At 34.8% G+C, this 14,918-nt stretch overlaps 1 protein-coding gene across 1 annotated transcript in view; it reads right to left on the bottom strand.

Moving 5' to 3' along the window:
• LOC105549068 (disintegrin and metalloproteinase domain-containing protein 5) overlaps positions 1–14,918 on the bottom strand; it is a 128,217-nt gene that overhangs the window by 30,306 nt on the left and 82,993 nt on the right. The window contains exons 15-16 of the mRNA XM_011993428.1: positions 4,543–4,633; positions 3,698–3,929 (exon numbers count right to left, since the gene is read on the bottom strand). Coding sequence (XP_011848818.1) covers positions 3,698–3,929; positions 4,543–4,633 — 323 coding nt within the window. The remainder of the gene's footprint in view (positions 1–3,697; positions 3,930–4,542; positions 4,634–14,918) is intronic.

Genomic DNA, 14,918 nt, shown 5'->3' with positions numbered 1-14,918 from the left:
AGATATATAATACATTAATTACTATATAGCAATAAAAATAATTAAATCATGTCCCATGCAGTACAGCAATATGGATAAAGGTAGACACCATTATCATATATATGAACTAACTCAGAAACTGAAAATCAAATACCATGTGTTCTCACTTATAACTGAAAGCTAAAAAATGGGTACACATGGACATAATGATGGAAATAATAGGCACCAGGAACCCCAAAAGTGGGGAAAAATCAGGGGGTTAGGGTTGAAAAATAACTGACTGGAGACAATGTTCATTATTCAGGTGACAGGCACACTAGATGTCAAAACTTCACCAATACCTGCACATGTACCTCCCTGAATCTATAAAAATTTAAAAATAAATTATTTAATCTATCAAAAATTTAGAATAATAATTTCTAATAAGAAAGTAAATTAAAAATCTGGAAAAATAATCTAAGTAAAACTGTAAACTGAACAAAGCTATAGAAATTAAACAAAACACTCTTAAGGAACCAGTGAAACAAAGAAAGAATCACTAAGAAAATTAAAAAACACTTACAAACAAATAGAAATATAAACTCAATATTCCAAAACTTATGGAATGCAGTCAAAGAAGTTCTAGGGGGAAAACTTATTAGCATAAATGCTACATAAAAAAGAAGAAAAATTTAAAATCAACAACCTAACTTTACAACTTAAGGAAATAGAAAAAAACAAAACAAAATAAACTAAATTCTAGCAGAAGGAAGAAAATAAAGAGTAAAGCAGAGATAAAATACAGAGTAAAACAATAAAGTTAATGAAACCAAAAATTGGTTCTTTGAAAAGATGAACAAAACTGACAAACCTTTATCTAGACATACTAATAAAGACAGAAAACTCAAATTACTAAAGTCAGGAATAAAAGTGAGAACATTACTACCAATTCTACAGAAATAGAAAGGATTATAAGAATACCAAGACCAATTGTTTACCAGTGGACTGGATTAGCTTGATAAAACTGACAAATTAATAGAAACAAAAAACCTATCAACACTATGAAGAACTTAAAAACCTGAACAGTCTCCTAACTCATAAGGAGATTTAATTAATAATTCAATTAATTAATTAATAATCATAAACCTTCCTATGAAGAAAATTTCTGGACGTAATGGCTTCAAATATGTAAAGAAGAATTAACACCAGTTCTTCTCAAATTTTTCCAAAAACATAAAGAAGAGGAAACATATTCTAACTCATTTTATAAGGACAGCATTATCCTGATATCAAAGCCAGAAAAATACACTATAAAGAAAAAATACAGACCAATAACCATTATGAACATAGATGCAGAATCCTCAGTAAAATGCTGGCAAACTGCACTATATTAGGAGTACACACTATGATCAACTGCGATTTCTGGAATGCAAGGATGGTTCAATGTATGATAACTGACCAATGTAATAACCACATTAATAGAATGAAGGAGAAAAACAAAACGATCATCTTAATTGATAAAGAAAAGGTTTTAACAAAATTCAACACCTTTCATGACACAAACACCCAAAGTACACTCAGTCATGAAGTAGAAGAAAACTACCTCAACATGATAAAAATTCATATATAAAAACCCCACAGCTGACATTATACTTAATGATACGACTTTAAAGCTTCTCCTCTAAGATCAGGAACAGGGCAAGGATACTTCCTTTCACCACTTCTCTTCAACATTGTACTGGAAGTTCTAGTCAGAGATATTAGGCAAGAAAAAGAAATAAAAGGCATCCAAATTAGAAAGGAACAATTAAAACTTTTCTTTTCCAGAGGACATAATTTTACAGGTAGAAAACTCTAAGGATTACACCAAGCTGTTGGAATTAACAATGTATTCAGCAAAGTAGCAAAATACAAAATCAACATACAAAAACTGGCTTCATTTCTATACAGTAACAATGAACACTCTGAAAGGGATATTTTGAATACATTTCCATTTATGATAGCATCAAAAAGTACTTAAAGCAAAGTACTTAAAGAATTAATTTAACAAAGCAGTTTAAGATGTCCATATTAAAGTGATCTACAGATTCAATACAATTACTATAAAAATTCCAATGATTTTTTTGCAGAAATGGAAAAATTTATACTAAAATTCATAGAGAATCTCAAGGAACCCCAAAAACAATCTTGAAAAAGAAGAACAAAGCTAAAAGAGTCACATTTCTCAATTTCAAAACTTACTAGGAAGCTACAGGAATGAAAACATTGTGGTACTGGCATAAAGACTAATATATTACCAATGGAATAGAATAAACAGCCCATAAACAAATGCTTGCATATATGGTCAAAAGATACTACTGAATTTTTACAAGGGTGCTGAGACCATTCAATGGAAAGAGGACAATCATTGCAACAAATTGTGCTGGAGAAACAAGATGTCCACACACAAAAGAATAAAACCGAACCTTTACCTAACACCACATACAAAAATGAACTTGAAATGGATTCTATAGGTAAACATAAGACCTTAAAACTATAATACTCTTAGAATAAAATATGGGGCAAAAGCCAGTGATTTATTGGCTATGACACCAAAAGTACGTGCAACAAAAGAAAAAATAGACTAATTGGATTTTATAATTGTTTTTAAATTGTGCATTAAAAGACACTATCAACAGAGCAAAAAGGCAACTCAAAGAATGAAAGAAAATATTTTAAAATCATATCATAAGAGAGTAATATCCAAAATATATAGAGAATTCCTAAAACTAAACAACAAAGAAAGATGATTTAAAAATAGGAATAGTATTTAAATAGACATTTCCCTAAAGAAGATATACAAATGGTCAATAAGCACAAGAAAAGGTGCTCAAAATCACAAATCATTAGGGAAATGCAAATCAAAATTACAGTGAGATACCACTTGATAGTACGGCTACTATCGAAAAAAGAAAAAAAACAGAAAGTAAATATTGGTGAGAATGTGGAGAAACTAGAACCATTATGCATGGCTAGTAGAAATGTAAAATGGTATAGCCACTGTGGAAGACGGTACAGCAGTTCCTCAAAAATTTAAAAATAGAACTACCATGTGATCCAGCAATTCTACTTCCAGGTATATACCCCCAGAAATTGAAAGCACAGTTTTGAAGATATATTTATACTGCCATGATTATAGTGGCATTGTTTATAATAGCTAAAACATGGAATGATCACAAATGTTCATCAACAGATGTATAGATAAAATGCAGAATGTACATACAACGGAATAGTAGTCAGCTTTAAAAATGAAGGAAATTCTGACATACTACAGTATAGCTGAAACTTAAGGGTCTTATGCTAAGTGAAATAAGCCAGTCACATAAAGAAAAATACTATATTATTCCTCTTATGTCAGATACCTATAGTAGTCAAATTTATAGAGTCAGAAAGTAGAATGGTGGTTTTTCAGGGGATCAGGGGAGGTAGGAATGGGGAGTTATTGTTTAATGAAATGAGTTTCAGTTTTACAAAATGAAAAGATTTATGAAGATAGAGGGTGGTGATGGTTTTACAGCATTATGAATGTATATAATACCACTGAATTGTACACTTTAAAAGGTTAAAATGGCAATTTTTATATTACGTGCATTTTACCACAAGAAAAAATGGAAGAAAATGCATTGGTTAGTATATTGTCAAAATGAGTATAACCAGAAAAATAATTTTAAAACACTTTAATTTTTGTATTTCTAATTACCATATCAGGACCACACACGGAACCATCTTGTACAAATGTTTCATCTCTGTCATCAACTGAATAATACGATGTGCTTGAAACAGTTGAAGCTACTGGAGGTGGCTTCCTACTGGGTAGATACGTAGACACACATATTTGGTCTCGCACATGTGCATAAATCACAGATAAATTTGGACGTGATATTAAGTCTCTGTGTTCCCATGTACAGACTAATTTTCCACATAGAATATGTCTAGAAGCACAAGGAAGAAAAAAATTACCTTATTGTTTATTGAGATAACACAGGATGCTGATATAGTGAAATTTTTAAAAAGTGATTTACTAATTTAAATCCAATTTTCTCTCAGTACTTTTTTGTTGCACAATGACTTATGTTATGATTCTTTTTTGTTTCACGAGGCAAACTGGCAAGTGAAAAACTGGTGGTTTTTACACTATGACAGCTGTGATCTGTTCCACAATAGCTGCTGAAATTTGAGAAAATGATCTCTGGTCTCCAGTTTTTTCAATAGTAAATGAGATAAGTAATTCTTATACACATTTGATGTATGTAAGTTGTATATTTATAACCTATATTATAAATGTATAATATACATAAGCTGCATAACAATGTCTAGCTCATCACAACAATAAACAGAGGCCATTTTTATGGTCATTGTTGTTTTAACATTATAGGCACCAAACACATGTTCTTGTAGGCAGTGGATAATATTGTCCAGCTCAGATTATGTAATGAAGAAAACCTGAACCCCAACATTCTATTTGACTGCATAGAATATATTTCCTAGATTTTAGCAATCTCTAACCTACGTTCCAAACAGATTTATAATTTTCTAAATACATACTGAAACAAACAATATTCAGTGCCACAGTTTCCAAACTTGTCTCCTCTGGTATTAATTTCATCATAACAGAAAATTGGAGCACCTCTTGAACCTATGAACAACAACAAAAACTTAAGTAAATTACAATACAGAATTTAAATTATATTAAAGAAATGATAGACTCAGTCTGGAAATTATAATGTGATCCATAAGAAAGTTTATCATTACCCAGGACTAAAAAGTTTCTGGGGGCAGAGCTAGGATTAAAAAACAAACTCCTTTTTATAAGCCTAGAAGACTTTCTTCTGCAGCAAACAGAAAACAAACAACATTATTCGAATGGTTCTGTATTGTTAGACAAATAAGCAACTATCGCCCTATTGCCTATAAATTATTTACTTCCTGCCTTACTTCCCTACCCCATGTGAAAATGCTGTTTACTCTTATTCCAAATGAAATAGTAGAAAAATAGTATCTGTAGTGCAATAATGATGACAAACACAAAGAACACTTCATTTAACTCTCCTTGCTCCACACTAGAGTCAGCATCCATTGTTAGATTATTAGATCCTAATAATCACTAAATAAAAATTGTTGAATTTTAAAATTAGAAAGAATATCAATGTTCATCTACTTCAGTCCTTTATATATTTAGTTATGTCTAATTTTAAAATTATGAAAAATTCAAACATCTATAATAACTGTCCTATTACTTTCACTTAGTAGTTTAGAGGTAGCTTCCATTGATCATGTTAGTCATATGTAATCAAAATAGAGATCATTTGTTGTTACCACTATTTAATTGACAAGAGAGCTCTCTTCAATAATTGCACAGACTTACATACTTGGAGAACATGATCTGTAAATTTCACTCTGTTAAGGAGCACAATCTATACATGTACAAGGTGCTACAGAACAGGCCAGGACAGATTTGTGAGTGGAATCCACCATCATCAGCAATTCTTTTTTGAAAAAGCCTACTCTTGAACTCACCCAGTAAGTAATCGGGTTTGTGTGCTTTGCTCCAAACAAAATACTTCTTTGATTAAATCTAATTTAAACTTCCCAGTTCCTCTAAATTATATAGAGAGTCACAATTAGGATGGCTCAAAATTTAAGGTATAAACCTAAGAATACAAAATAAATAACATCTGAATGCAATCGTATAAAAAAATCAAAATTAGTGCAAGAAAAATCTACAATGAACAAAACACTAAAACTCTAGACAGGGACAGGGATGGGTCATTATTCCATAACCCTGCTTTACTGAGCAACAAGTACAGCCTTTGCAATTAGCCAGTGGTTCCCTGACGAGGCTCAGGAAGCTTTCTCTGCAACCTCCTGAAGCCCACGGACCCAACCCACAGTGGCCCTGGCAGCCTACCTTGCCCAGGAGAAAAAGCAGCAAAACATGGGATATTCCCATGTACCCCTTAACAACCCAACATCTCTCTGGTGTCTCTTTTCAGTTCCATTTTTGAGGGTCAGGATGGCAGCAATATCTGTGGGGTTTTTTTTTGGTTTTTTGTTTTTTGTTTTTTGACTCTCAAGGCCCTGTTGCTCCGGGTGAAATTCCTGGCCAGAAATTTCTTTTCCTCCTAGGATGATGATACCTATGCAGGGCAGTCCTACCACCTAATTCTCCAAAGCCCTGGGAGATTTAGGCATTTTCTTCAGCAGCTTTCCTATTCCTGCCTCCATTTCATGGGCTTTGAACTGAGGTCTCCACAACACCTAAAAGCACAGTTTAAGAAAGGCAGTGACTGGAAGTTTAGTTTGGGAGATTTTAGGACAAACCCTTGTGACATCTGAAGTCGCTGTGCCTCCTGGAACCTCAAGGTGCACAGTCAATAGTGGGAGAGACTATGTCAAGGGCTGATCACATTAGGGACTGTAGTAACCTGCTGTAGAAATGTTCCTGGAGGAGATTCTATAAAAAAGAATGTGTGGCTGGTTTTTTTGTTATGTTGTGTTGTGGGGTTTTTTGCCTGGTATGGCCCAAGTAAAAGTCAATGACTCGTTTGGGGGGTTATTTCTGTTTTTCTTTTCTTCTTTTTCTTTCTTTTCTTACGCAGCTGCAAAAAACTTTGGACAGAACACCTCTATTTTGTGGATGCTTATGTAATTGTTCACCTTAGTTGTTAATTCCTTTTGCTGTAGAACTACAGTGCTTTCCCACCCCATCTGAATCCCAGAGCAGGCCTATGATGAAGGCTCACAGGTATCTGTGTTTCTGCTTATTTGGTTAGGAAAACCAATGTCTTGCACTTGGTTACATTGACTACTACTACAAGCTGCTACTTCTAAATTTGGTCCCTTTGGGGCATCAGAATTGAGAAGTAGAGGAAATACAAATAAAAGAATGCATCATTTTAGTCTTCTGCAGTTAAATATCTGGGGCAGGGGGAAGACAAAGGTGAGATAAGATAGATCCATAAAACTATATTCCACATAAAAATATTTCCAGACCACACCTATTACCAAAATGTCTAATTGAACAAGAAGCATCAAAATATAATAAAACAGGCCCTAGCTGGGGGCAGAGGGTCTCATAAATATATTTTCTGGTATAAAATAGAAAGAAGTTGCAACCAGTGTGGACCTATGCTTGGATTGCCCAGGCTGAAGTGATGAGACTGAGTAGCACATTAGTAAGCAAAGAAAATAAAATTATGCAATTTTCACAATTAGTATTTACTCAGGAGAGTTGAAATTAATTGAATCTCATACAATCTTTCATGCCGTCAATCAATTTTTGAAGTTTAATATCATCAGTGGCTCTTGGGCCCAGTCGCCTATAACTTTTAATCATGCCAGAGTAGGGTGAAATGTTATATAAGTTCTAGGCAGTTTTTTAATAGCCAGTCCAGCCAGGAGGGTGCAATGACACAAATGAGGAGATCACTTAACAGAACCCAAAGTCAGTGTACAGGTCTGTCTCTCCACTAGGCAGTGTGATAGAGGGAAACTTGTGTGACCTCCCTGGGCCTCCTTTCCTTAGTAAAGTGACGTGAAGTTGTCAGACTCTGACGCCCCTCTCATTAAAAGTATTTTATTATTATGCTGACGTTTTACATTAATTAAATATCCTTTCAAAGTTACTTCATGTCAAAGTTATAAGGAAAGATGTAGGCCTTCTGTTAGGCGTGCAGCCTTGTAGACAAACTAGAGCAAGAACTCTAAATTGTTTCAGCTTTTTGTTTTTCAAATTAGAGTGAATTATGATTGCCTAGAGGTCTTCTATTGAAAATACCTTCAAGACTCTTGTTGATTTTGTTTATTAGAACTTTCATACTCTACAACAGTACTGCGTATTCCCTGAGCCTTATGTGTGGTCAAGCCCCATCTCTAGTGGGAATCCAAAATGCTGAACTAGACCAGGCATGGTGGCTCAGGCCTGTAATCCCAGCACTTTGGGAGGCCGAGGCGGGTGGATCACCTGAGGTCAGGAGTTTGAGACCAGCCTGACCAACACAGCAAAACCCCATCTCCATTAAAAATACAAAAATTAGCTGGGTGTGGTGGCGGATGCCTGTAATCTCAGGTACTTGGGAGGCTGAGGGCGGAGAATCACTTGAACCTGGGAGGCGGAGGTTGCAGTGAGCCAAGATGGCACCATTGCACTCCACCCACTGCACTCCAGCCTGGGCAACAGAGTAAGACTCCATCTCAAAAAAATTAAAAAATGCTGAACTAGAAAACAAAAGCAAGGAGGTGGGTGAACTTTATATGCTGATATTTTTTCTTTTATTAATCAAGTTATGGAATCATTTGTTCTTTCTGTTGTTTATGACGTTTGATCCTGTATTGAGTGTTTTAAAACAACCTTCAAAGAACTCAGGCAGTATACAGATTATATAAGACATTGTCTAGCCCAGCCTTAAAGAAAAATATATAAGAGGGTCCCATTAGGCTGTTTTTTCACTGAAGCAACAATGGTTACCCTGAGCTCTAAAAAACCCTCAGGAAGAGAGTCTTTGTCTTTAAAATCAATATCACTTTAACATAGAAAACCTCCCTATCATGTTTGGACAGTCTAAGGCTAATTGTTTTTGGGCTATTAACTATACAGTGTTGAGAAAAATAATCAAAAGACAGAGGTATCGTTTCACAAAACTTACAGACCCTGTTTGAAATGACTGTCTTAAAACTGGTCTCTCTGCATCTAAAACACACCTGACAGAATTACTGCTAAATAGATTTTCACTGTAATCCCCATTTTTAGTTTACCTCAATAACCACCAAAACTTCACTAAAGATGATTTAAAATAGCAATTGCCATCATAGAGAACTTTTGACATGCCAAAGATGATGTAGCTAAAAAGAGCTTGAGAACAGAAGTACCAAATATGAAAGGATCAGACTTTAGAACAAAAGTTCAGGGTTTTCAGAACAATATTCTGATACAAAAATTGCATCTCTTAAAGATTTTTTGGAAAAATTCAACGAAAGTAAATCAATCTGAAATTTATCTCCTTGTGCCTCTAACATTCATTACCCTATTTTGACATTATCACCTACTGTCCTGTTCCCTCATCTCGCTTCCCCAAATTCCTATTCAAATTGCTTTTCCCTCAAGGTCTCTCCCAAGAAAATTACCAATTTAATGATTTAATACCTATTTAATACTGTTAGTATAGATAGTAATCTTTGCAAATTTAATTTAAGTTATGCCCTAGACCTGAGCTAAGAACCACATAAAGCATATTCCAAAGCCACAAGGAGACATAAAAAGTTTGCTCAGGAATTTTTAGTTGTATTATTTTATTATCCACTTACCGTCTAAGGGAGTAGACCTATAGTGATTCATCTATTAGCTCCTCAGAGGAAGAGAAATTATTGAATGCTGTTGAGTAGAAACCTAAAATGAAAGAAGCCCTATCCTCTTTTTTTGTATAAAATCCAAAATAGGAGACATTGTAAGAAAAAAATAAATTGGAATGAGAATCTGCAAATCTGGGAGACTCCAAAACACAGCTGAACATTTTCAAAGGGACTCAGAAAACTAGCAAGCTAGGAACACCAACATAGATCTCCTTTGATGACAACTGACCCCCAACATAGAAAATTGATCAAAAAACTTTCATTCTCTAAAAATTAAGGATATTAAGGCTATATTGATTGCCATATTTTAAAAAATGTTTTTGAAATAGGCAATGTTCCATATGACCAAAAAGCAATGGGACAATGGCCCCAACACTTATCAAATGATGCTGCAGCATTTGTCAATGCCTTATCTTTCCCTTGACTTCCTAAATGAACTGACCTTTAAAGATATACTGTCAGTAAAGTTATTTTTTGTATATAGTACACTGTTATTTATATAATAGATTCTGCTACTGTGAAACAACAGATCTATTCAGAAGACTGAAACTGGACCCCTTCCTTTCACTAAATACAAAAATTAACTCAATATTGATTAAAAACAAATATAAGACCTAAAAACATGAAAACTCTAGAAGAAAATCTAGAAAATACCATTCCAGACATCAGCCTTGAAGAAGAATTTATAACTAAAACAAAAACTGATAATGAAACCTAATTAAAACAAAGAGCTTCTGCACAGCAAAAGAAACTATCAAGACAGTAAACAGAAAACCTACAGAATAGGAGAAAATATTCATAAACTATACATCTGACAAAGGTCTAATATCCAGAATCTATAAGCAATTCGACAAACAGAAAACAAATAACTCTGTTTAAAAAAATGGGCGAAGGATATGAACATACTCCACAAAAGAAGAAAAACATGGGGGCAACAAATATACTTTAAAATGCTCAACATCACCATTCATTAAAAAGTTCCAAAAACAACAGATGCTGGCAAGGTTGTAGAGAAAAGGGAACACTTATACACTATTGATGGGAATATAAATTAGTTCAGCCACTATAGAAAGCAGTGTGGAGATTTCTCAAAGAACTTAAAACAGAACTACCATTCAACCCAGCAATCCTGGTACCAGTATATACCCAAAGAAAAATAAATGACTCTACCAAAAAGACACATGCATGTTTATCTTCATCACAACACTACTCACAATAGCAAAGACATGGACTCAACCAAGAAGCCCATCAACAGTAGGTTGAATAAAGAAAATGTAGTACATATACACCATGGAATACTATGCAGCTATAAAAAAAGAATGAAATCATGTTATTTGCAGCAACATGGATGTAGCTGGAGGCCATTATCCTAAGCAAACTAATGCAGGAACAGAAAACCAAATACCACATGTTCTCACTTGTGGTAAACACAGAATTCACTTGGACACAAAGACGGGAACAGTAGATTTTGGGGACTGCTTGAGGGAGGAGGGTAAAAAGAGGGAGAGGGTTGGAAGGCTACCTATCAGGACTATGCTCACTATCTAAGTGACGAGATCATTCGTACAGCAAGCCTCAGTGACAAATCTTTACATGTACCCCCCCAAAGCTAAAATAAACATTGAAAAACTAAAAAACAAAAAAAAACCACACTATACACTTTTTTCAGTCTTGCCTGAAGCTAAATTTATTATTTTAATAGTCTTGTGTTCAGCATTCTTTTGTGTCACAGAAGATAGCCAACATTTAATTGCCTTCAACTGAGCAAGTTTATAATATACTTCGACAATAATACATTAAGGCTTTTCTGAGTATCCACTTTACTTTTCTCATGGTTTAAATCAGCATTTCAAAATATAAAGTTTCCTTCCAGATCCACCTTCATCCAAAGTAGGCAATCTTCTATCTGTACTTATTTGGAGTTTTCAAGCTATCTCTATATATTTATCTATTGCATTGGCTAAAAGGGAATATAAAAATTTTAAGGAAAAGCTTCACTATCCTATTTTATCACCTAGCCATAATTTGTCAGCCAAAGGAAGAACTTTGTCTGAAATAGTCAAAAGATTGTTGACGATTCATAATTATCCAAAAGAAACTTCTGAAAGACATTTATAAATTTAAGGATGTCCAGGATTAAATGGTTAAATACACAATTGGTTCCTAATTTTATGCAATACTAAGTTCCATACATGATTTTACTTTTTCAAACATTTCAGAATATCTTTCAGTGCACTGAGAGATAAAAGACCCCAACGCAGCCTTCAATAATCATCTTTACTGTGTTTTCCAGATTATCATAAATGTTAGTGTCTATGTGTTCATTAAAGCTAGAGTCATATTATAGGAATATTTACCTAACTGCCCAGTGCTCATCAAAGCTCCATCACCTGTTTATAGTCTGTTTCTTAAATCCAGAGCAATTGTAGCTTCAGATAAATTAGTTGAAGCATCCTCAGACCTTGTACAAGGATTACATTTAAATTTTATAGTGCTATATACTAAATAAGCCTGAACATATATGCTGAAAACCCTGAACATATTTTGTTAGTTGATTAAATAATCACGAAATATTGTTTATTTCTCCTTCTCACACAACTATCCAATAATCCAGCAAATCTTTTACATAAAATTCCCTGGTAAGTATGCTTCTGTGGTTTGGAAAATATCTATGCCCAGAGCCAATCTTTGTGACACTTTCATAAGAATATTGATCCAATACGGTTTTTGATAAATCATATCTTAAAAATTGAAAAAGAAACATTACCAGGTTAGTTTTACAAAAACTGTTCATACTTTAGTGTGGAATATAATCTTTTTCAGAGTCTTAATCAGCAAAAGTAGTCAAACTTCTGGCCCTCTCTAGAGAAGGTGGTCTCAACGCAGCACGGCAGACACAATTCTTTGTTGTAGAGGTTATCCTGTGTATTGTAAAGCATTTAGCAGCATCCATCACCTGATCTGGTGACCCGTACTCACTAGAAGCCAAGATTCACCCCATCCATGCTGGGACAACCAAAAGTGTCTCCAGGCATCCTGTCTAGTGGGCAGAGGCCACAGACACTACCAAATATCCTACAATGCACAGGAGAAGCATTCCCTGTCCCCACTCCTCACAACAAAGTATGATCTGGCCTAAAATATCACTAGTGCTGAGGTTGAGAAAACTTTATATAACTGTTGGATTAGAACTTAACATTTGTCTAGATGATATACAACTCAACTTGGTCATGAAGCCCTCTAATAATATACGGAACTTTACAACTAATGAGACTTTCAGCCTTATGGAGGGCAAACATAACTACAAACCAAATAACACCAAAGGTAATAACATCATTTTACATTATACCTACAATAGGAAGTTTTTGCATCTGCAGAGATAACACTGAAGAGGAGCATACTGTAGGGGCCAGACATTTCTAAAAACAATATTTAGTAAAGAGCTTAGAAAAAGGTGGTAACCAGTTGAGGTGTTTTTCCTTTACTGGTTTTATTTTTTTGAAAAAAAAAACTTAATAGTTAACCTCGTTCTTTTACCATAGATCTACAGATTTCCCTACTTTAAATGCTATTGCTTGATGAATAAGCTATGTCTTTCAATATGACAACTTCATTAGTATATTTTGTCCAGAAACCAACAATTTGGGGGTGCATGATGATTTGTATTAGGCCTGTGGTATAAGAATTCTTATTGTCTGTTTCCTACAAATAGTATATAGGTTTTACCATGCAAAACTAATGCCTACTTCAGAATTATATCAAACCCTGTTCAAGGATCATTTTAGCTGACCATGACAGCTCATAGATGACCTAGTCAAATAATTGGGTATTTGTAGGGAATACATATCATAATCTAATAATAATACTACCTTATATTTACTGAGTACAGTCATGAGTTGCTTAATGATGAGAATATGTTCTAAGCAATGTATCCATTGTTGTGTGAACATCATACAGTGTACTTAAACAAACCTAGATGGTATAGCCTGCTACAAACCTAGGCTATATGGTGTAGCTTATTGCTCCTAGGGTGCAAACCCGTATAGCATGTTACTGTACAAAGAATTGGATTTAATATGTGTTGAAATACAGGTACCATTAAGGAAAAATTTTCATCAGGCTTCTATTGCCCTCAGGAGGCTAGCAAAGTGAGATTGTTTTTCAAAAATAAGTACAAAAACTCACTGGTAGTCAAGTGCAGAATTATCACGTCCTAGATGCATTAACATGTGGTCACTAGAAGTGGACATACATTATTTTAAAATCAAGATGCTTTAGAAGTCATGCTTCCCTTCCAAAAAAAATAAAAAATTGTACTATTTGGGGCAAATACCCCTGTACTCCCACAGTTCTCACAAAGGACTTTAAAATCTCTCCAAATCACTGATAATATTAAATACACAGTGAATAGCATAAGCTGGAAGACACCTGATTGGCAATCCACTATGTGGCTCTAATTTTATCTGCCTAGCATTGAGTCCTGGCTTTACTTAAAGAAACATTAAATCATAGATCTGGAGTACTGTCCCATTCCTCCTAATTTTACTGGTCATTTGTTTGTACGATTTTGTTTTTGTTTTTGTTTTCCAAAACAGCCTCTGGCTCTGTCGCCCAGACTGGAGTGCAGTGACGTGATCTCGGCTCACTGCAACCTCTGCCTCCCGGGATTCAAGCGATTCTCCCGCCTCATCCCGAGCACACCCGGCTAATTTTTGTATTTTTAGTAGAGACAGGGTTTCACCATGTTGGCCAGGCTGGTCTTGAGCTCCTGACCTTGTGATCTGCCCGCCTTGGCCTCCCAAAGTGCTGGGATTACAGGCATGAGCTACTGAACCCAGCTCTTTGTTTGTATGTTAACAATGTTTTAAAGTCTATAGCTGTTGTCTTGCCATATGGTACAAATAATGATTGTTAGAAAAGCAGAACAAAATTATGATAATCATCAAAACCTCCATCTCACCTTCTCCCTAAATTCCTGGCAGTCACATTGCTGTAGACAATATTTAGAGATCTACGACCTGGTTAGAGAAGACCTCAAGGAAGGGCTAAGAATGAAAAATTTCACTCTCAGAGAACATACACTGCATATGTTCAGGAATTTATATCTTCCAATGAAGCAAATGACATTTATAGGAAATTATCAAAATGGACTAGATTGGTAGTGAACTGAAGCCCTCACTTATCAGCAAGCCCTTTGAAACCCAACTAATCAGTGATTCGCCCTGCTTTCCTCTGATTAAAACACCTTGCTTCCTTTAAACTAAATCCCCACCACAAATTCTATATAATATTTTGAAAAACTGCATTTTCACTTGAGGTTTCTTTTCCGTGGGAACAAGAATTCCATATAAATTCAGAGAGGTTTTTTGTTGTTGTATTTCACAATCAAGAAAATTTTGTTTTTGCACCAGGTGCAGTGGCTCGTGCCTGTAATCCCAGCACTTTGGGAGGATGGGGTGGGCAGATCACTTGAGGCTAGGAGTTTGAGACACGCCTGGCCAACACGGTGAAACACCGTCTCTACTAAAAACACAATCTTAGCCAGCCGTGATGGTGTGCTCCTGTAATCCCAG

This window comes from Mandrillus leucophaeus, unplaced genomic scaffold (assembly GCF_000951045.1).
Source record: "Mandrillus leucophaeus isolate KB7577 unplaced genomic scaffold, Mleu.le_1.0 Scaffold111, whole genome shotgun sequence".
In the NCBI taxonomy this organism is placed as follows: domain Eukaryota; kingdom Metazoa; phylum Chordata; class Mammalia; order Primates; family Cercopithecidae; genus Mandrillus; species Mandrillus leucophaeus.
Note: the sequence above shows the minus strand (reverse complement) of the source record. Positions and strands in the feature narration are given on the sequence as shown.